Source organism: Dermacentor variabilis, chromosome 3 (assembly GCF_050947875.1).
Source record: "Dermacentor variabilis isolate Ectoservices chromosome 3, ASM5094787v1, whole genome shotgun sequence".
Classification (NCBI taxonomy): Eukaryota; Metazoa; Arthropoda; class Arachnida; order Ixodida; family Ixodidae; genus Dermacentor; species Dermacentor variabilis.
The window spans coordinates 13,559,523-13,583,750 of record NC_134570.1 but is presented as its reverse complement, the minus strand read 5'-3'; the positions used below and the strand labels follow the sequence as shown (position 1 = coordinate 13,583,750).

The 24,228-nt window shown below is 45.6% G+C and overlaps 1 protein-coding gene across 6 annotated transcripts in view; it reads left to right on the top strand.

Moving 5' to 3' along the window:
* The first annotated feature begins 620 nt into the window (after window positions 1-620).
* The window catches only part of homer (protein), a 91,973-nt gene continuing 68,365 nt past the window's right edge, over window positions 621-24,228 (top strand). Inside the window, exons 1-3 of one of the 6 annotated variants that reach the window (XM_075684219.1) lie at window positions 629-1,048; window positions 12,298-12,361; window positions 15,175-15,463. In XM_075684219.1, the coding sequence (XP_075540334.1) occupies window positions 12,342-12,361; window positions 15,175-15,463 (309 nt within the window). In that variant the 5' untranslated portion in view covers window positions 629-1,048; window positions 12,298-12,341. Of the gene's footprint in view, window positions 1,049-12,297; window positions 12,362-15,174; window positions 15,464-24,228 lie in introns of all 6 variants that reach the window. The other 5 variants (XM_075684221.1, XM_075684222.1, XM_075684223.1 and 2 more) reach the window with 5 other exon arrangements.

The following is a 24,228-nucleotide window of genomic DNA, read 5'->3' as shown; positions in this document are numbered from 1 at the left end:
TAAATAAAATTACATAAAGGGTGGTCACGTGGAGATGTCGTCAACTCAATCGTTGGCGCGGGCGGTTCAAATTGTGTGCAGCAGCGGCACCTTTGGCGGAAATTTTCTACGCAACAAACTCATACATTATGGCCTTCTAGACGAATATTCTAACTATCGATTTAGGTCGGCATTAATTTCGACGAATGATTATATTAGTGGCGTCCCAATATGAGAAACACGTACCATACTTATCGCGACAAAAATTTCGTGTACATCTCTGGCCACGTTACGTAGAATAACGATCGAATAAACAAAAATACACATTACGTGCTAAAGCACCATAGCGGAGTACACGGATAAACAACGCGTGAAATAGCGTCAAAGTCATTGCGCCCGCGCAATTCCAGCTCTGTAATCGGAGAAAAACCGAAAGACTAAGCATGTAGCCCTCCGGCAGACGTTTCGGCTTGTGAATTTGACTGAACATATAAATCCTTTTTAGCAAGCGAGCGCCGCATCTTTGAGGCACTATTTATGTTCGTGCAGTGATAGCGCACGGAAAACCGCCTACATTTGTCAAGCCACTCGCACAGCCGCATTCACGAAAGTGTTCCTGGACTTGATGAGACCTTGCGCCTTGCGTGTCTACGCGCAGGCGCCGCCTTCCCCTCACGCCCAGCGACCGCAACGCAGCAGGGCCGCAGCAGCGCAGCGCCACCAGCGTGGCTATCCGCGGCCGTGTAGCAGTGTGTGTCCGCCCCCGATATCCGTGTGTTGGTTTGGGCTGCTTATCGTTAGGGCCTGTGCGTCGTGCCTCGGGGAGCCCTGGCCACGACGTCGGAAGGTGCTGCGTGTGAACGGCCCACTGGCGCTGGAGCCTGGTCGGCCAGCACCCGCAGCTAAGAGCCGCGCCGCGGCGGCGGGCGCATGCGCTTGTCAATGGCGGCGGCTCGGGCTGCAGCGCCGCACGCAGCCCCTCGTAGAGGGTTGGCTGACGCCACGCTGGGCCGGCTAGGCGGCCACCTCTGACGCCTTCTCCGATGACTGCAAGCAGTGCCAGTATGGGGTGAGTGAGCCGCACCGTGGTCCCCCCGCCTCCCCACCTAAAGCAGAACCCCTTCACGCCTCCACTTGCCGGCCGAGCCAAACGAAAAAGTTTAATGGGAAGCGTGACTATATTCTATAAAAGCGTGAAACATCAGCCAAGTCCCGCGTGTTATGGCAAACCTATCAGCTACTGTTATTGGATCACATCAAAATAGATGAAGCCGGAATGAGTCTACTTCGCTTCAGCATCTGCTTACGTATTCGCTTCAAAGTACCAATATTGTGAAATTGCCTCAGGCATGTTCGCGTGTTTTTTTATCAAATTTCTTTTATCATTTGATCGCTACAGCAGGTACGTTGAACATTCTCCGGGTTTATGACAAGCTGTATAGCCAGACAGCGGTCATCCAGACCTTCCAAAATGATGGCTTTATGCATACATTATGTTTGCATAAATCTTGAAAAGTATAACATCATAACTTGTAATAGACCTCTAAGTAAGCCGAGTAACAATGCCATCAGCGTTTATGTGATGGCGAAATGTTATTGATTTGTGCAAATAATGTACAAGATAATTAAGGGATCTGACCATGTATATAGCTTGCGATTGCTGCATGATCATAGGTTTAGAAAATGATGCTTCAGAGCATTTGTATATACATAGCGTTTTGCACCATCAGAAAGTTGGTTCTAAACTTCACTCTTTCTAAAAGAAAAGTTGATACAAATTCTCTAACTTAAGCTATACATACCTGGTTGGTGACGTGAATCCACTAAGTTCAGCAATATAACTGTTTGGATTGCGCAACATTGTTTCACAACTGCAGCTTATTTGTTGGTAATTTCACTGTTTGTAATTATGGTTGGTGTGTCAGAACTCGTTTTTTCTACCTAACCTTGTGTTATTGTGTTCGCAGGCATGGCGCAGCAAAGGCCTGTATAAGCTAGGGATGCAGAGTTAATTTGGGTTTGAGTCACCAGATATTTCAGCAAAACTAGTCTGAGCACTCCTTCTAATGGACACACCTTGAGCATCTATCTGCTTGCATTAAATGCACAGTGTCGTGTGCATTAAACTGAGTAATTAATGAGCAAATTCTACTCTATTCCGCACAACCACCTGACGTCAACTCTAAATGATTGCATAACAAATGCTAATTATGGACTTTTCTTCAGATTTGGAAACGGTATCTCTGTTGAGGCTTTCCTTGAATTTGTTTCCTTCTATCTAGGTTCCCTGCTATATACAAAAGGCCAGAATCTGCATTGGCTCGTGTTGCCCCTATTTTAAGTGATATCTGCCTTAGTAATGTTGACCATGCACTGAAAAATAGCATGCAAGAGCTAGCAATCAATATTTCGCTATGTTGACAATTATTTATTTTTATAGATAGTAATAGCCAACATTCACTATTGGCTGAGATTATGGCAATGTTTGAAAAGGAGGGCCTCAGCTTGAAGTCCACATCTAAGCGCATGAATGAAAGCTGCGTCCAATTCGACTTGTCGTTGATGTTCTCCCCCAGTCGTGTGTTGGAAACATGCGGCAAGGTCAGTGAAGCCACTGTTAAATTATACCTCTGGTCACACCAAGCTAGTAAAAGACGCGATAGCGTTGTCATGTTTCCACTCTGCGATGAAAAAATTGTGTCCTCATGTGCTGGATGACAGCCTCAATGCACAGGCTAAGAAACTGAGGGAGGCTGGTTTTTCAAAAGAAAGGCTTTCTTCTGCTGAGGAAAAGCTTGGATGGGACGTTAAAAAGGGCAAGAGGTGCGCAGAGCAACCTGCTAACCCAGAAGAGTGTAGGAAAATAGCTGTTCTTCCTTACGTCCATGGATTGACCCACTGCCTACAAAAGGTGGCTTCTCGCTGTGATGTTCAGGTCTTAATTTCTGCCCCCAACAACATGGGTATGCTTTGTGCAGAAGACACCCGGTGAATCTCGAGCAAGTCGAAGGTTCGGAAGGGTGGCTATCGGTTGAGGCACGTAAACAGTTGCGTCATGCCGCACTTCAGTGGTGTAGGCCAAGCTAGCTTGCACTTCTCACACCACTGTCATGATGGTGGATATGCCCCTGCGTTTGCCAACACCACCATATTGTATATTCAAAGGGGGCATAGGCAATGGGATCACAATTGTAGAAGCAGCTTGGATGAGCAAACTGTTGGTAGCATGCGTTGCGCAGTCTTGCCTTGCATTCTATAGAACTTTAGTACTAAAAACTTGATATGCTTCTTTTATAGTGAAGCTGTTATCCTCTCGTTGGTCAGCATTTCTCGTGTCCACATCCGTGCGAAAAAATGTGGGCCGATCCCTGAGGTAGTGCAATATCGGGCCGACCCACAACGGAGGTGAAGCAGGCTTCAAGCACTTAGCATGGAAGTGAAAAGTGCATACATTCTTTAAAATCATGCATACAACGTAATACAGAGCAGCATTTGTTTCATTAAAGAACAAGCCCAAAACAAGCATCCGAACCATGTAATTAGCTCCTGATAAAGTGCGGAGCACGTAGCATTCCCCGCATGCATTTCCCGGTGAAGGTTACTGTTGTGAAATCTGCCGTGGTGACGGCAGCTTGTGAATGTAGGCAATGACGTCACTAGCTTTTCGTATATAATATAAACAGCCTAGCAACTGATTTCATTGTTGCTGCACCGCTATGGGTAGACAACGCATAGTTAGGACTCCCAAAGAGCAGTGTGAATATGAGGAGCAGCAATGGGAAAAAGAAATGGCAATACCACCAGCAGTGGCATGCTGTCAAAATTAGCATTACTCCCATTACTCTAAATTACCATTACCACATTTACCCTAAAGCAATAAAGCATTGCTTACTCTCTGCAGCAGTTGTGGTGGTTTTGAACAGCTTTGATGGACATCCACTTTTGTTGGGCCAGGATGGCAAGTCAATTTTTTTTATACCGGTCCTTTCTGCGCACACTCCAAGATGTATGCATATTGCATGAATTTGGCATTAATGTTCCAGTTGGAAGCCAGTGCTCGTCCTGTTGTTTTCTTTCCTCTGTGTTTTGTCTGTCGTGCTCTCATATACCAATGAACAAATTAGGAAGTGTTAGTTGATTGAACAGTCTGTTGGCTTGCAACACAATTTCTTGCACTCACTGCTGCAAATAGCATGTTGCTAAAAAAGTGATAAAGATTATTTGCAACAACATGCGATAGAATGTTGCCAAGAAAATAATCTTTATCACCTTTTTTGAGAACCACTTTAAGACTGAAATCTTTGCATTACACTCACTATATGGCAAATCAGTTCTGCAAAAGCCCACAAGGTGCAGGAAAATTCATGAAAGGGAAAAATTCACATCCACCCGACTGTAGTACGAAGTTACAAAGCAAACTCATACAGGTTTCTCAGAAAGCTTTGCAGTTGAAGGAAAATTTGAATAAAAATAATGGGCCAGTACGAAATTTTTGACTGCAGAGCTTTCTTTCTGAAAAACCTGTATGGGTTTCCTTTGCAACTTCGTGCTACAGTCAGGTCGAGGCCAATATTTCCATTTCAACACTGTGTAGTGTACAAGAGGAACAAACATTGTGGCAGTGTTGCAGTAGGTAGCTTATTGTATTGTGTGTGTGTGTAATTTGACTCCTGTAAGAGTTATGTTGGGAACAGGGATGTATAAGTAAAATTCACAGTGAAAGTTACCATCATTAGCTAGCTCACTGCCTCAGGTATTCACCAGTGTGTGCTTGTCGTTGGACTTTAGAACGAGCATGTGTACTAAGTACAACATAATAGTTTATTAGGGGCTGAAAAGGTAGTGGACAGTAGTAGAATTATGATTTGATGTAGCACTATGAATGAATTTTGAGTATAGCATGTTGAATTATGTTTCCATTTACATGGCACAACCATGGTAGAACTTCCTTGTTTGACTAGTTGTGTATATGTTGTGGTGGAGCCTGGTTTCCTTAAATAGTGTCTTATGGTTACACTGAGTGGTTCTCAGTGGTTGTCATGTTAGTGACCAGGTGGCAACAGAACTGTGTTAAAGCCTGTGTTATGTTAATGAGCCTCATGAGGTTCTGACAAGTATAAGTTTGTTGACTGTAATGCTCAGTGGCTAGGTGTAGGTCACCATGTGGGCATCGATAGGAGACTACTCTTTGGAGGAATAAGGGCAGGGCAAGCCCTGCCACATGACCACTCGTGTTGAATTGGGGCCTTGGGTGGGAGCTGCTTCTATATTATGACATCCTCATCAGTGCCTCTTGTGCCGCAGTAAGTGGCTGCCACTAGCGCAGTTGAAACCCCACTTTGCCTGGGCATTTTTGCAACATTTTGGTTTCATTTTAATGGTGCACTTACAGCATGGCTCCATAAAGTTGTTTGTGCTCTTAATTGCCACTGTTCATAAGAAGTTATAGCATAGTTGACAGACTTGTTGCTGTTTTTTTTTTCCTTCTTAACTTTGTCAATACGTATTCACATTCCTGCAGAAATAATGGACAATAGACCAAAATAAGATTTACATTTGCAGGCAGCTTTAATACAGATCTAATAAGCTCAACAATATACAGGTACACTACCTCAGTGTTTATGCCTGTTTGTGTCCTTGAAAGTATCAGGCATTGGTGCGTATCAACAGTCCACAAGACCACTTCTTCTCTTTTGTAAGAAACTCGGTATGTGACTGCATGGTACTATGTAGCAAACAAGTGTCTAGTTTTTCCCTTGCTATGTTTTACTGCATGCAGTTACTGGTTCCTACAATACTGCTTGATCCCCTTGCTCTCCTGACTGTTATGGAAAACAGAGCACCACTCCCCTTTAGTGCACTAATTATCAGTATGAAAAGGATGGTTAACCATTTCATTGTCACTGACGTACCGCTACATTTTCGTGTTTCTGTCTCGCTGTGTCAGTGACGTCAGATACGAATGTGAGGACCATACTAGGAGAACATTTGCTTTTATCCATGTCATTTTTGCTCCTATGCATAACCAAAAATAAACTGTTGGGTTACTTTTATGATATCAGAGGGGAAAAAGGATGACGCTGGAGATATGTGTCACCTCCAAAAAAAAGAAGACACTAAAAGGGTTATTCAATACTACGTTACCGTCAGAGACATGTGCTGCATCAACTTGGATATCCACATTGTGTGATATGCCCACCTGCTATGGTCTCGATGAAGAGACTGGGTTTGCTAAAAATAATATAAATACTTATTACCCTCCACAGAATTGCTACATGTTTGAAATTTTAAAGCATGTCTATAGCAGTCTTACAAATTTTGTGTTGGGGAGGATCACAGCTGCACATTTAAAGAACGGGAACATTATTAAAACATATGGTCTGATAAGTGTAGGTAACTTCAATACTCTGCGTATAAAATCAGTAAATGTTATCGACGAAATGCACAATATCAAAGCAAAGTGAAGGGAATTAACAATTTAAAGTAAAATAAAAAAAGGTTGTGCTGGAAGTACATGTTGATGTAACATTTGATGAACCAAATGTTCCTAGCTGAGTTGGTAATGTTTTGCAAGAGCAAATTTGACGGCTTTGTGGCACTCTAGGTAAACAAAAATACACCCGATTAAGATGTGTGAGCCTGTGTGATGAAGGGTTGGTAATGCTATAATGTAGCAGGCATTGCAGTATTAAAACATTGCGGTCTGATAGCACACCATGATTTTTAGCATTTTAGAATATCACTGCTTGCATGCACTGTTCAGTACTCTGATAAGTCGTACGTTTCAGAGCAAATACACTGATCATACAGCATCTTACCTGTATAAGAAGTGGTTGATATGGCAGAGCCTTATTGTGCATAACTCAGATCAGTTTTAATGTTGTGCAGTAAGCTTCAGAATAAATATCAAATCAAATAATCTTTATTCCATCTCCCAAGAGGAAATAGTGATGGCATAACTGATGTGGCTGCGGACAAAGGATTGGTAAACTCCCAAAGGTGTTTCTCAGCTTGTGTAAAATTGGCACATTTTCTCACTTACTTGCTGCATGTGTAAATTCCAGCTGAGATTACTGTCAAATATTGCAGAGAAAAGTTTGGTGTACTGAGCCAAAAGAAGGGGCAAATTGTTCATGAATGTATCCAAATTTAACTTAAGGCATTTGTTTTTTCTAGTTTTCCCTCTTTTTTTATAATTCCTGTCACTCTGGAAGACATGGCTTTTTGACGGTGATACTGCACGCAGTGAAAAGTCTCTCATTCTGGCTCTTCTATAACATGTCTACTCTGGCTATGGCTAGTTAAAGGGACCCTGAAACACTTTTCGAACATAGTAAGGAACTTGACGTAATCGTTCTGCAGAAACCTGCAAGGTAGAGAGAGTAATTAATAAAGAGAAAATTGGTTTGCTTTGTAGCCTTTGCCTTTGTGCCTTTGCTTCGAGTTGTTGACAATTTCAACTTCGCCCTGCCATATGCTAGCTGCCTGGTTAGCTCAGATGGCAGAGCGGCTGCCCCGGAAAGGCGGTGATCCTGGGTTTAAGTCCCTGACCAGGACGAATTTTTCTTCGGCTGTGAGGCTTTTCTTTCAAGGAACCTGTGTGGGCTTCCTTTGTAGCAATTGCTACGATTAGGTGGACGTCTCATTTTCCCTTTAGTAGTAAGGAACTGTTGCCAATCTTTCGTAGAGGTTGCTGTAAACATGCGAGCCAAATATTACTGTACTGCATGCAGAAGGGAAATTACAGTCTCCTGTCAAACACAGTAAAATTCACTTGCTCTCACTCCTGCACTGTCATCATGCAGCGTCATCGAAAGCAGCTGGACCCACTAACGCTATTTGCTGATTTCGTGATCGTGAGAGCATCCTCAGTAATGCAAAATGGCTAATTTTGAGTTAAATAAGTGAAATATATATCTGTGCGATCTCAACAAGACTGGAAAGTCATGTCATATTTGCACTGTGAATAGCTGCGTCTGCTGCGCATGTCGTCCGATATGGCCGCAGCACGCTACACAAGGAGGTTAAAGAAAAACTGCTGGAGTGGAGGGAGCTCCCATCAAGTAGAGCCGCTGAATCATCTTGCTGGAGGCAAAAGCTTACTGCAGCTTAATGGGTTTCGGGTTGTCGTATGTTGCCATGCGCGGTGCTGTGTGGATCCCAAAATGTGCTAGCGTGCTCGATTGCTTTTAGAATAGTTGACATACAAGCAGTGGACATGTTAGCGTTATGCTTCTCGTTTAAATAAAGTTGCAGATTAGCATTGCCTTGCTTTAGAATAAACGAAAATTTTATATATATAGACTAAAAGGAAATAGCCGCCACCAAAGTTCTGGGACCCTGCATGCGATGAAGGTGCTAAAGCAACACCTGATGATAATGAAGAGAATAATGAATACATGTACTTGTGTTTGTTGCATGTACTGCTATTTCTCATGCTACATTTTTCATTCTTATTGCGTTTTGTTCTGACAGCTTTCATGATTGGTCAATTTCTACGCTGCATTAAAAAAGGTGACTAAACGTTAATTATTGCACAATTTTTTCTTCTTTTTTTTAACTTTTCGGGAGCAGCATATTGATGCTGATAATGGAAAAATGCCCCAGTACTTGGATATCTCTGATCCGGAAGCTTGCAATATGGCTTGCCTCACAGACAGCGTAGCATTAGAACCTGAAAATTGGTTTAAGCAATCAAAAACCATTGGAAAAGTCAGTGAACAGTGCTGCGAAGCTCTTGACAGGCCGCTTCTTGCCCCCCTTAAGATGGCGGCCACCAGCTTCACTGGAGCCCATAGGCCGGTATAGGCGACTTCCACTCCAGCAGTTTTTCTTTAACCTTCTTGGTGCTATATAGCTAATATACCGCAGGCACCACCGGAGACGCAACGACCCCTTTCACCGCCTCAACACTCAACTTTTAACTGGGGCTTTGATTTCTTGACTTCTCCACTATGTATCTTCCAGTGCTCACGCAGACGAAAAGAGAGAGAAAGCTGGGTATCGGTGTCATAACTCCACTTATAGTTAAAGGATTCAAAAAACTTTGCAGCATGAGATTTGTCAGACAACCCCCTTTAATAGTGAGACCATTCTATGATTAGTTGTTAAATAAATGCTTCAGGGCCACTCTACTGGCCATGACTTTTATTGTAACTGCTTTCTTTCCCCTCCGTGTTGATTATTTTTCTAAACAGTACATCTGTAGATGCCTCACTCTATGTAGAGAGGCAAAGCTTTGCTCATGTTTCCAGGATGTCGTCATCTAATGAGTGCGTGAGCTTAATCATACCTGGACAACCATTATATGACTCCTTCAATTCCACATACATTGTTTTTATTTATTCAGTTACCTCACGAGCTCTTGAAGGAGTATTGCAGGAAAAGAGAAATATGAGGAGCAACAAAAATGGAATAAAAAGAAATTTTGCAGTGCTAGTGGGTAAAGACAAAAGAATACGTAACTAACATAAGTATAAAAACACAACAAAGAAAATAAAAATAAAAGTGGCTCGCCATTCCAGCCCTGTGAAAGTGGACGTCCAATGAAGCTGCTGCAAAACTATCACTACAACTGCTTAGGGGGGGTATGCAGTGCTTTATTGATAGTTCGGATGCTTGTTTTGCACTTGTTCGTTATTAAAACATATGTTGTTCTGTGTGTTGTATGGGTGATTTCAATGAATGTATGTGCTGTTCGCTTCACTTTGCTGAGCACTTGCAGCTTCTGCCTTAAAGGGAAGCTGAAGAGTCTGTCGAATTCAATAAGACGCTCATATACGGATGCGGGAAGCTTATAAACCATAAAGCTAAAGTTTTGGGTGTATTTTTCACTGAGGAGCAACACAATCGTAGGTTAACATTGCGCTGTAGCTCCGCCCCCCCGTCGAGCGCCGCGCGCTGCTGCTGACGCTGACGATACGAGCGGAGACCGGAAACCGCGGCGTAGAGATGTCAACACCGGTGTTCCGCTCCTTCGCAGTCTCCGCGACCGTGCCTGACCGGTCTTATTTTTGCGTGCGTGCCGTCCTAATCTGCTTCGCTCGACCCTACATTCCTTTGTTTGTGTGTATATAGGAGTGGTAGTTGACGTGCGCAGCATCAGTTGAACTTGTAGGCCGATCATGCCGGCGTTCTGTGCAGCCTACGCTTGCACGAACACCAGCGGCCGCGACGATGTTTCGATGTTCCATTAGTTCATGCAAGACAAGAAGCTTTCAGCTAAGTGGGAGGCTGCTGTGAAGTGAAACAACTTCAAGCGCTCAAGAACAACAGTGTTGTGCTCTAACCACTTCCATGACGATTACTACCAGAGTTTATCAATAATGCGTGCTTTGGGTTCTCCTAAAAAAAGATTAGCACGCTGAACGGAAGGTGCATGTTTATCTCCCACCCTTGACGCAGGTTTCATCGCCAAGTGCCGCGAATTTTCTATTCGCACGTGTGTCGTGAAACAGCCTGCATGCAGCTACCATAACGCAGTTCAAGAGTAAAGTTTGCATGTGTTGGAAAGCCTGTTCACGCTAGGACGCTGCGCTCCCCCTTCTCTCACACACATAGAGAAACCGACCATCTCACGTAGCTGACGGAATTCGCCGGTTACGAGTAGCTTGCGGGTGGCGCGCTGATGAAGGTTCTATACTACACGTGCTACAACAGCCGGTAAACTTCTTCCGCGTTTAAACCGTCTGTGTAGATTGCCGACAGCTTTGGGGCAACGCACAAATGCCGAAGATCGCATCATCGCTTACTTTCTATGAGGAGGCATGCAGGAACATAACACTACAGTTGTTTGCCCGGAAACGTACTCACTGGAACGCTGAATGCAGCTTAGCAAAAAACATACTCGCCAAAGAACATTTCCAACTCAAGGAGATGCTAACACTTCGCCTTCATTCGCGTGGAAAGCAGTGCTTGCACCAGCATTTTTTGCTTCTTGGAGAGGCCGGCTCTTCGCACTCGGCTTGTACATGTAGGGAGTAAAGTATAAACCCCTTACAAGTGATATTGCACGCGACAGCGACAGCGCGACAAGCGAGGCGATGTCTGTCGCGTTCAGTCGTCGCCTGCAAGCCGAACTCCACACGAGCGACAGCTTTGAGCGACGACTTCCTGGTATGAGGGCAGCAATATACGCGCCGAAACTAGGGTGACGCATGCTTTATCAATTTAAGTTGATGTATTTTACTGAAGAAGGAGCATAAAATATTTCTGAAGGTCTTGCACTAGGTTCTTATTCTTGCACGTGTAAAATTCAATAGTTTGCTCATTCCGTGCGACAAACAGTAGTATTTGAGTTATGTACATCCAGTTTCGGATTTGCACAATTGGCTAGTCGCTCATAGCATTTCCGGGCGACGAGGGACGAGTTCTAGATTTCTACAAACGAGCGATCGAGCGACAACACCGAGTGACCTGTTCAAGTGACGACCCGTTTTGTCGCACGAAGCCGTTGCCCGTCACCGTCACGCGCAAAATCGCTCTCGTGGAGTTTGGACTTAACGCCGAACTCCTCAGAGAAACGCAAGCTCTCGAAATTTTCCATGACCGTCTCAGCAAAACACCACCAAACTACCTTGAACCGTGCTTCGTGTGTAGCGGCAGCAGTCGATCCGGACGAACACTATTGTTGACGTCACGAGGTGCCCGACCAATCACAGGCAAAAACGAGGCGCGCGAGCTGGGCGTGTCTGCTGCTGCACTTTTCGTCGAAATAAAATATATTTGCGCTTTCTTTCGCTCAATTTCGATGTGATATGCGAATTCAGAGGGTTGAAAACCACGACGTACTGCCCTTCACTCATTTTTTCTGGAAAAGCTTTCAGCTTCCCTTGGGCGTATGAGCCATTGCTTTTCTTTTTTGCTTACAAGGGTATGAGCTCTTGCATTTTTGCTTGCTTAGTATGAGGGTATGAGCCATAGCTGATCATGACAGATGTTTGTTTTGAGCTTGTTCTTTATTAAAATGTATGCTGTTCTGTACATTGTATTTGCGATTCCAATTAATGTATGCACTTTGCTTCACTTTGCTTCACTTTGCTGAGTGCTTGTAGCCTCTGCATTATGGCGGGGATGAGCCTTTGCATTTTTGCTTGCTTAGTGGGGAGGTATGAGCCATTGCTGATGATAATTTTTGTTCACGGACGGATGCGAAAAATGCGGACCACCGAGAGGCTAACAGCTTCGCTGTAGTATATATAGCCACGCCAGGGATAACTTAGATGCAGTGTGGTTAGTGGTGACGCATGAACCAAATAATATACTTAAGCGTGCTTTGAAGGATGCAGGTTTGTAAATGTCAACTATGTCGTCTCGTAGGTAATTCCAATGCTGAATGGCACATGGCAAAGCGGATGAATTGAATGAAATGGTCCGGCCAAAGGTACGTTGGAAGTTGAGATGGTTATGCAGACTCGAGGTGTACGAGGTGGATGAGTGCATGCTGTGGATTACTTTGTGAAATAGGCAAAGCAATGCTGTGATTCAAGTGATGAGAAGGGCAAGGACAACTTAATGCTAGTCTCGCTAGAGTCACGGTGATCATCTTGGGCAATGAAGCGGGCGCTGCAGTTTTTAACTGACTCGGGACTCGCTATTAGGTAAGCTTGATGAGATGGCCAGATAAAGGCTGCAAATTCGAGTTGAGGCCTAACAAATCTCTGATAGGTGAGCTGTCTGGTGATGGCAGAAACACCATGAAGATTATGTTTAAGATACCCAAGCATACATGAGGCTTTAGCTGTTATATTTTCAATCTGTGCGGACCACGACAGATTAGGTGTAAGGAAAAAGCCAAGGTATTGTAAGAGCTGGTGCGTGTAACAGGGCTAATATCTAGCAAGTAATCAAATGCAGAAAACGTTTTTTTGCACGTGGATGTTATTAGTTTTATCAGTATTTAGGGTCATTTGCCCAGAAGAGCGCCAGTTAGTAATACAGTCAAGGTCACATTGAAGAGCAACACGAACAAAGAGTGAGCAGATTAGGCCATAAACTGCATAGCCATCTGTGAACAAGTGTATGTACGACGTTATTTCAGATGGCAATCAATTATATAAATTGGAAAAATTAATGGTCTGAGGACACTTCACAGTGATATGACAGATATTACACTGCCAATACTAGAGGCGTAGTTGTTGACGACGGTGAATTAGTTATACAATGACAAGAAGTTTATTATTCAGGAAACTGTCAGGGAATCATTGTTTGAGCATGAAATTTTAGCTACGAGATGGCAGTGAGTGACACGATTGAAGGCCTTGGCAAAATCGCAGAGGGAACTGGCATATAACAGAGAAAACTGGTCGGAAACTACAGCTCTGGTAAGCAGGTGCTATGTTCTAGACTATTCATTTTAGAAAAAAAAAACTAGGTGTGCAGACACTGACACAAAAAATGCACTGATGAAAACACACTCTGTTTTCCTTTTTTGTGTCTGTGTCTGCATGCCTAAGTTTTTTTGAACATGAATCTCTACTAGCTAGCTCAACTTCTTGTCCTTCAAAATACAGTCAAATGTCTTTACAACGAAGTGCTCGGGACTTTAAAAATTCTTCGTTATACAGGTCACTTCGTTGTAAAGATCATGCACCATACCACTCACAATAGAGCAGGCTAAGCATTGTCAAGAAGAGATAACTGTGATTTGACATAAATTCAAAAGATACTTAGTGAAATAAGTTGAAATTCTTTTTTCTTTTTTTCTTTTTGTTCACACTTCTCATCTCATGATATTGGTGACTATACAGCCAAACTTATTGAACCGAGGTAAACAACATGCACGGTGGCAAAACGATGGAGTGAAGCAAGGTAAAGCTGCAGATTGTTGAATGTTGCTGTTGCCTTCCTTGCTGTGAAAATTCTTGGTTCATTTACAGCCTCTTCACCATAGTTAACTTCGTTCACTTTGGTGCCCTTTCCATCCTAGGTGGTTTTGAAGATGTTGTCAGTCGTCATTTACAATTACATAACAACATTGTCATCAACTGCAACGTACTCATCAGCCATTGCACTGGCTGCTCTGTTACAACATGCAGGGTACGAGTTGAGCGATTCCTAGTGCACTGCAGCTGGACTGTAAAGGCCAGTTTATAGTTGAACGTAGCGTTGATGCGCGTGCACGCTCGGCATGGCGATGCCATGCCAGCGAAAGTGCAGCACTGTGTAGTCCAACGCGAGGCACGGCCGACGTACCCAGTGTCCATTGGCATTCCCCAGCTGCAGCTGGCGCGAGATGCGACGTGGTGCTATTCCAGTACATTGACACTGCATTTTGCACCAGCCTGGTAACCCAGGCTGACCCGTGTCCGTGTCTCGCCACTGGTGGCGATGCGTTCCCCTGCACATTGCAACAAGCTTGCAGTTTCTTATCATGCTGAAACTCCTAGCTTCATATATAATGCGCATGCGTCTAGCGGTGCGGCGCACGCATTGCGCTATAGAGGGGTCGGCTTTTGTGCCACCGTAACTTGATGAACCTGGTGTCGCCAACCTCCGCCGATGCTGGCTGAAGTGCTTGCTGTGTGACTTTTATAAAGTGGCCTTAACACTCGCCGACAGCTGCATGCACTTCAAGCATATCGCTAGCACCGTCGTTAGTGCTGGTGCAGAGCACAACTCAGTGACGTCTGTGGCGGGCAGTAGTGGCACCGGTGCATGGTGTTCATTGTGAAGTAACAAATCAGCTGTCGGGGATGCCTAAATTTCTTTCTTGTACAGGCTAATTCTTTTTAGTGGTCGCCATTGTAGAAGTACTAACAATACACATGAAACCTGCCGTTTTGACATAGTGGCTATGGTGTTTCTCTACTAAGCCTGAGGGTTCGGAATCAAATGTTGGCCACGGCAGCTGCATTTTGATTGGGTTGAAATGCAACAATGCCTACATACTGTGCATTGGGTGAACATTAATGAACCATAGGTGGTCAAAACTAATCCCCACTACGGCATGCCATGTAATCAAATAGTGACTTTGGCTTGTAGAACCCCAGAATTAATTCACATAAAAGATAGGAATTCAGCCAGGCCATAATCAATCCATTGTTATACAGGCAATTTCATAGTAGAGGTGATCATTGTAGAGGCATTCGACTTTATTCATTCAATGTTATGACCATGTATGGGAAACATCATACCAAACATGTGTTAGTGAAGGGCAAGCTGGTGAAACATGACAGGCTGATGGCTCACTTGCAGGGAGCAGCCCATCTTTTCCACGAAAGCGCACGTGTTCCACATCGACCCCAAGACGAAGCGGTCCTGGATACCAGCCAGCAGCCAGGCGGTGAGCGTCAGCTTCTTCTATGACTCAAGTCGCAACCTGTATCGCATCATCAGTGTTGAGGGCACCAAGGCGGTAATCAACTCCACCATAACGCCCAACATGACCTTCACCAAGACCTCCCAGAAATTCGGCCAGTGGTCTGACATCCGAGCCAACACTGTTTATGGCCTTGGCTTTGGCTCGGAGCCTGACCTGAATAAGGTGAGCAAGACCAGGTCCATTTCAGACTGTTGCCTTATAAATCTCAGATGTGTGTGGTACAGGCAGCTTGTAAATGTGGGAGCCTTTTTGTTATGCAACTGCTGCATTTACTAATTTCTAAACAAAATGTTTGTACACAGTGCTATTATCATTGCTGTAAACTTGGCTAGCCCTATACAATAAAACTTGAGGTTCTGTTGAACCCCAAAAAGCCGTTTACCTGAGCCATCATCATCATCCCCCTTAATTGCAGTGCAAGGGCGTCTCCCAGAAATGCCTCGTGTTATTAAACAAATGCCTTGCCTTATTTAAAGGGGCCCCTAAGCAACCCCGAGGTCTTAAAATTTGTTTTATAGTGTGTAGGGTTCTGACACCCGCTCTTGGGACAAAGGAACGACAAATACAGTAGTGCAAACAGTTACAAGGTCATTTATTGCACCTTTCATAGATCAATGCCTGCTAACCGAGTTGCTATCCACAAAACATGCCGATGGGCGCGCGACAAATCTAGAAGTCCGACTCACTGCGACCGGATAGCGAGCGAATATGTTCGCCCCATGCTGGATCCCAATGCCTGGTCGTTCGCGCGTACGGTCACGCGAACGGTGGCGCGTTCCAAGGCGGCCACGCGAGGCGGTCTCGCAGAAGCATGGGTCGGCGCGCGCGCAGGACGTCCACGCTGTTTGCCGATCCGCCAAGAAAGAGGTAGCGCCTTGTCTCTCGGCGCCCAAGTAACCCCGCCTGTCGGCAGCGTTAGCAGCGCAACACTCGCGCCATCTCTCGTACTGCGCCTCAACCACTCCGACCGCCGCAGGCGCCAGACCACGCGGCGAAGCCGGATTACAGGAGACGCACTATGCGGGAAAAACATATCAGGGGACACGCGAGAGTCGCGCATCCCCACATCCCCCCAACCTTAAATCACTGCATACTGCGGCGAAACATGTGACACGGTCTAACATCAACCCGTGCTTCACGAACAAGATAGTACATGCAACAGTGGCCACGCTGAGATGTCCACACGCTCTCCATAACATGCGAGCCCACATTGTCCCTGGGTACACCGCTGGCGTCCGCCGGTCACAACAGCAGCTTTGCAGACTCCACGGCACGATTCCAGGCCAGGACTCCGGAAACGACGACGCAGTAGTCGGTACGAGCAAGCGTCGCTCGCGCCGACGCGCTCTGCTGGGAAGAGCCGCCGTAGCTGTCGGTGACCGCCGGCTCTTTTGTCCGCCGCCGAGGGTTGTGAGCTGGATGCAGGAGGCCGCCGAAGTCGCTGCGCCGAACTGGCCACAGCATCACCATCGCCCGGGGTGACTCGATCGTAGTCCGGGGCAGCAGCGCAGATGATGTGCATGTGACAGCAAGCCAGGGGTGACTCCAATCACACTGCGTACACTCAACACACTCGGCAAACACTAAAGTAGTGCAAGGGAGAGGAATTCTGCATGCGCATTGCCCATGTGGTACGATGTTCAACTCGGCTAGCAAAAGATCGGGCAGCTACTCAGATGCTAAGTTCATGTGAACGAAGCTCGCTTCCTTGAGTCGAACGAGTAATTTCAATTCGTGCGAGGCTATATAGAATGAGGGAAGCAAATTGCAACACCTCAACGCCACGGTCCACCAGGTTGTGTCCCTCCACGTGCGACAGGCAGCTTCGTAAAGCCTTAGGCCTAAAGCGTCGCTACCCTGACAACAACCGGCATTCAAAAACAACACCCAAAATGAGCGCAAAACAGGCAGCTGCGAGGAGACGTCAGCTCTGTGAGGTGGTCCTACTCCGCTCGGTGCACACAGTATCCGAGTTGACGGCGCCCACCGTCCCAGACGGTGTCGGAGCGCCCGGTGCCAGGCCGCAATACCAGTCAGCTCGTAGTGGCACCCGTGGCCCGCGGCCACCCGGCTCCCAGAGCCGCGACTTCATCAGAGTCAAAGAGATAGGAAAAGCTATTTACATGAGAAATTCGGACCACCCACGAGGCTTCCGTACTCACTCGCTTCAGGCTTGTCAATGCTCCGCAGGTGCTGAGCCTCACTCACCCAGGAGGCAGACCACGTGGCTCTCGTACCGACGAATGTCATTAAAAAAAAAACACTTGTGAAAAGGCTTAGCATGTTGACATGTTCAAACACACTACAGCCATCGTCGCCTCGCACAGGAAAGCATGCCACCAATGCTAGCGATCAAAATCCACGCTAGCCCTATGCTTCGGTTCAAACAAAGGTCTCGCACAAAGCAAAACTGTTAAAACTATCGTCCGATGCCCCAAGAGGTCCACTTTGGGCAGCCAGATGTAAGGTTCTCACACCCATGCTCTTCGGACAAAGGAACAACACAGTAGTACGAACAATCACAAGGGCATTTATTGCACCTTTCATAGATCAATGCCTGCTAGCCGAGTTGCTATCCACAAAACATGCCGATGGGTGCACGACAAATCTAGAAGTCAGACTCGCCGCGACCGGATAGCGAGCGAAGATATTCGCCCCATGCTGGATCCCAACGCCTGGTCGTTCGCGCGTACGGTAATGCGAACAGTGGCGCGTTCGAAGGCGGCCACGCGAGACGGTCTCGCAGAAGCATGGATTGGCGCACGCGCGGCACGGCACATCCGCACTGCTTGCTGTCCCGAATCAGAGAGAGCACCTTGTCTTTCGACGCCCAAGTAACCCCGCCTGTCGGCGGCGTTAGCAGCGCACCACTCGCGCCATCTCTCGTACTGTGCCTCAACCACTCCGACCGCCGCGGGCGCCAGGCCACGCCACGAAGCCGGATTACAGGAGACGCACTATGCGGGAAGAACATATCAGGGGACGCGCGAGAGTTGCACATCCCCACAAGTGGCAGTTGTGTGCAAGTCTACAATTAACATGCAGCCACTAGTATTTTTGAAATTGGTCCCATAATAGCAGTCACAGGTGTTTGATGACCAGAATGTAGCCATCGCTGATTTCTCCCTCAACTCCTCAAGTGAAATGTGGACACTACATCATTACCACTGTCACATTCACACTTATTTTTTTCTTATTTCAAAACACCGTCAACTTCCAGTTACCATGACTCAGTGCTTATTTGGCTACCCACTGTTGCTCCTGTGCCGCCTGTGCTCCTATGAAGCACTGCCGTGATGGATCCTGTGTTGTGGACAGTGTGCGATTACTGCCGGTTTTCTTTGCAATACGTTGTTAGAGGCCCGACAACCGACTGCACAAAGAGGAAATAGAAAGTGCAAGCAAAAAGACAAAGGAGGCCTGCTACCCATCGGTGCTTTGCAACTCCTGCAACATGATACTGTACCACCATGTTTCATATAAACGTGCCATTGTCGTATGAAGGTTGTACATCACCGATGCCTCAGAGAAAAATGAAAGCTGAAGCTTGCATCAATGCAAAAAAGTACTTGCATTCTGTAAAGTACTTGCATTCTGTGTTCATTTTCTCTTTTTCTTTTTTTAAGCTTGTAAATGCATACTTGAAAAACAAGAGATGTGGCTGTACGAATAGCAAACCAGGAAATGCAACATGTGTACGGACAAACAAGCAACACGAAGATGAAGAGCAAAGGTGCAACTCCATCAACTATAAGGTGTGCTAGCAGACGAACCGGAAGTCATAGGTTCTCGTGGGTCTGCCAATCGACAGTGTTTATCCTGTTGATGTGACCTGGTGCACCCTGTTGACATTGCCATGTGCACAGCGGCACCTGAAAAGCCAGGAGAAGAGCACGGGATTATTTTTTAAATTTGATGTCACATTGTAGCGAGAGGATTGTCACTGCATTCTGTACACGATGCGCATTTATTTGAAATGTGTAGAAAATATAAGAGAGTTGTTTAGGGATCGTTTAACAAAGTGGTGAGGAAAAATATGGGTGAAAAACAGGTCACAGGAAACCTGTTGTGTTCAGAATGCTTCGAAATTTATTCAAGTATTGCTACACTAAATGCATTACCATGCCTGTTTGAGACAGAATTCCCTTTCACTAAACTGCCTCTGTTGCTGGGTCTTAGCTTAAAGGGCCCCTCACAAGGTCAGGCCACATTGAGCTGACAAGCGCAAAGCATACAATGCACGCCAACGATCGTGTTTGCAAAGAATTGCATCGCTACGCGAAGCGGAAAGACCTGGTATTTCAATCCGAACACCGCTTTCCCTTCTCCTCGCGGCCGCTGCGCTCCACGATGGACGGTGACGTACTCGCGTCCCTGCGCCTACGTACTCGGGTTCACAGTGTGACGTCGCTTGTGGTGACATGTGACTTCGAGAATTATTCAAAGCACCATCTGTTATTTGTGTGATCTGTTGCTTGAATTAACAAATTGAAGTATAGAGAAATAATAAAACACACAAATGGAATATCTGCATGTTTTTCGTTTGACTTCGCACCACAGCAAGAGAGATGTACTTCCACTTCATCCGCTTGTTCGCATGGTCGTGCAATCACCTGTGCAGGTACCGAAACTATGCCGTTTTCTACCGTGTTACAGCGCGTGATCACGCTCTGCGATCCGTTTGTTCTGCCTCAGTATTCATTTAGCACTGAATTATACCACTAGTTGTGTCCTTGTGCACAGCGTGCAAAATCGTGCGCTGCGTGAAACCAGACAATAACAACTCGTGCACAGTGCCTAAAAAGAAAACACGGAGAAAAGAAAAATGAAGGCGGGGCCTATGACGTATGCGTCACACGATCCTCGAGGTCCAGTATAGGAGAACACAGGGAAGGAATTTCACTTGCGGAGGCTAGACAAGGCGAGTGGAGAGAGTGTCTCGCTATACAGTGGAGCTTGCCTCCTGAAATCATGGGTTCGTGGCATTAAAATATTTCTATCGTCTATTAATGAGCCGATTTGAAAAATTTTTGCGACAGAACACACCCTAGTGAACACGCAGCAACTTTCAGCGTATAACCAAAATTTGCTGTGGGGCATGGTGACGGGCCCTTTAACAAGGTCAGCATTGGTTCTACGAAATGGTGCCAACTGCTGCAAGTGGTGCCAACTGCAAGTACAGTCGAACCCGGCTATATCGAACTCGCAAAAATGCCTATCAATTCAATATAGAGCATAATTAGATATAAGCCTGCGAAATAATTGGATGTCATAAGAGCACATACCATTTGTAATATCACTTTATTGATGAAACCAGCTTAGTTTTGCATGGAATAGTCCTGCATTTTCTTCTGCTTGGACAATTTCGCTGCCTGCGATGCAAGCACATTGCTCCACATTGTCTAAGTAGTTGGCGCAGCTGAGGCCACAACCTTCCGCATTCGCGCAGAAGCACCGGACTAGTGCAAGTGCACCAATCACTTCGGAGGTTGTGGGCAAAGGACCTTCGTTGCTTTCCTCATTGTGTCCACTTTCACTTGTACTCGGTACAATGTCGGCAATGTAGTCTTTGTTTTCCGGTTCTCCCATAGTTGCGACCCCATCATTTGCACTCGCAAACCTGGCCACTGTTGATTCGTCAACAGCTTCCAGAAATTCTGACGGCTCACTCCAAACTTCGGCAACACCCGCAACAGCTTCATCGCATTCATCAGAATTTAGTCATCACTGAGCACGCGGAAGCCGGCACGGCTGAATCAATTTCGGATGAACCACTCGTACATGGCCATGCGTACGCGTCGGGCGCCACAGGCACCGGGTCGCTAGTTTGGCCTAGTAGCCCTAATCTCCCCCTTATTCTTCAAGATCATGCTGAGAGTGCTCCTTGAAATCTTGCATGCTGCGAGGACATCTGACTTCTCATCGCATACGACCCGATTTATGATTTGGAGCTTCACAACGAAAGGTGAATTTTGCCGCTTCATTACGGCAACACTGCGGGAGAAGGCCCTCAAGGTGCACACATAATGAACCAGAAAAGTAGCAAGACAACTCGCACTTTCACCATCTTGCACGACGAGGGCACAAGAGCCTCTGATTGGCTGTCTGAGCAAGCGCTGCAGGCAAGCCAGAATATTTTTTTGCAGGGGGGTGTCGACGGCTTGTACGAGGCAGCGCGGTCACGGTAGGGAGAGCGTTTGGATCGAGCCGCGCCGCTGGGTTTCTTCGCCACCGCAAAGTAAAGCCAACTTCTGAGGGCACTTTTTCGTCGCTTGATGTTCGATATGTCGGGAGTCGCTGCTATTTTTGTTCAATGTAAGCGTAATTTGTGCTATATATATTCATTGTAACTATACCTTGTCCAGAAATTGTTCAATATATAGAATAATTCGATGTAAACAGGCTTTATATAGTCGAGTTTGACTTGTGCCAACAGCCGAGTTGAAGCTGTATCTTCTCAGTGCAAACTTAGCCCGTAATTTCTGATTGTGCACACATGCGAAAATGTTTTTTAACTCAAATATATATATTATTTTATTTACCTGAATGTTTGAAGTGGTTTTGATTTAATAAAGACATCAAGTTAACAATATTATTCTTGGATCCTATCGACTTTGTTAAATTCAGGTTTAACTGTTCATAGACTTTCCTGTGTGGTGCCATAATCTTGTGTGAGGCATTGAAGTTCCGGTTCATCTGCAGAGTCATCATTGTCTGAGCTCAGTTGAAAATGTATCACTTTTGTTCTTGGAGCAAAACTCTGTGCAGCTCTCTTGACCTGACCGGTCACCTTAAAACACATTCCCATGTGCAGAGCGGACGTATCTTTACTCAAGCACCAGGGCTACTGCTAAATAAACAAAAGTGACACAGTGACAACAGTAACATAGACTATTGTCACCAGATCATGTAAGTGACTCAAAGTGGAAGCACTTCATCATCATCAGCCTATTTTTATGTCCCATGTAGGACAAAGGCTTCACCCTGTGATCTCCAATTACTCTGGCTTGCGCTACCGCATTCCAACTTGCACCTGCAACTTTCTTAATTTCATCACCCCATCTCATTTTCTGCCGTCCTCAAGTGTGCTTCCCTTTTTTTGGCACCTATTCTGTAATTCTAATAGTCCACCGATTATCCAACAGACGCATTACATGGCCTGCTCAGCTCGTTTTTTTCTCTTAATGTCAACTAGAATATTGGCTATCCCTGTTTGCTCTCTGATCCACACCGCTCTCTTCCTGTCTGTTAAAGGGGCCCTGAATCACTTTTTATCGAAGTGAAGAAAGGCATGTGAAGGGAAAATAGGCTATTTCAGAAATACTTTGCTGCAAAAAGTACTTCAGTGCATTCAACAGAAGCGGGGTTATTGGCAATCAAACACGGCCTCCGCCATTCTCCCCTTCCTTGTTCAATGCCTTGCACTGCGAAGGTTACGGAGCAGTGGGGCATGGCCACAACGCTCCACCTTCTAAATGTCATCATGGCTGGCAGTTAAAATTTCATTTTGAATGTTAACGTAGACACCTTTGGTGCCTATGACTTGCTAAACATAAGCCAAATGCGGTTGTCCTCAGCCAGTCAATTACCAGTGGACTTGTGGCACCCCCCTGCGGCGGCCGTGGTATCTACGCTGTGTAGCCAACCGCAGCTTGATGTCAGCTGTCGGCCAATAGCAGTCGTCTAAGGGAATGGCAAAATAGTGCATCCGAGGACAAAATCGTGTGTCTAGAAGAGAGTGAGGACAGGGCCTTCTGTTGAAAAAAGAGCATTTGAGAGAAAGGTGACTTCGCGATCTGCTTGCGAGCTCCACACACCACGTACGACTACGAAACCTGGATGAGATGTTCACAGCAGCATATGCTACCCATGGACTGTGTTATTTAACCAAGCCTGAGAGGTGGTTCAGGGCCCCTTTGTTGTTACACCTAACATTTTTCATTCCATCGCTCTTTGTGCAGTCCTTAACTTATTCTCGAGCTTCTTTGTTAACCTCCAAGTTTCTGCCCCAAATCTTAGCATCGGTAGAATATAATAATTGTAGACTTTTCTTTTCAATGGCAATGGTTTGCTCCCAGTCAGGATTTGCTAATGCCTGCAATATGCACTCCAACCCATTTTTATTCTTATGTAGATTTCCTTCTCATGATCAGGGTCCCCTGTGAGTAATTGACCTAGATAAATGTACTACTCTGCAGACTCTAGAGGCTGTCTGGTGATCCTGAATTCTTGTTCCCTTGCCAGGCTATTGAACATTATGTGTGTCTCTGCACATTAAAAAAAAATGCTCAACGCTCAAGCTGCACGCGCAAAGTCCGCTACCATGTCAGCCTGGGCGGCAACGGAGAGCACCAAACGCCCGCGCTTAAGCCTGAAAATGCTCGCCGCCTTCAGCCCCACTCTTACTCTTTCTCAGTTAAGGTTCTCAATTAATTGTTGTAATTTGTCCCCAGTGTTGCTGAACAGGACAATGTCATCTGCTAACTAAGGTTGCTGAAATAATTGACGTACATCCTCATTCCTAAGCCTTCCCATCCTAATAGCTTGAGTACTTATTTAAGCATAGTGAAAAACATTGAAGAGATTGTGTCTCCTTGCCTTATTCTTATACATAGATATACTTATCGGCACTTTATTGTGAGGTAGTTTTGCTTATGACAAGTATTGTTGTCAACTATTTTTATACTGCTTCCTTGACATTTGCAGTTGTCATTGGTACAAAAAGGTTTTAACAACCCCGTCAAACTGTCTCTAGCTTGTGCATTTGTATGTCACAATTGTTTTTTTTTTTCTTGTTGTCCTTTATGCTTGTGATCTAATGTAATGGGCCAAGCAGTCGGCTAGGCTAACTTCTCCTGATCCTATTGAAACAACCTTGCTCTTTCTCTACAAGTGAAATGGTGGCTCTGACACTCAAAACTGTCACA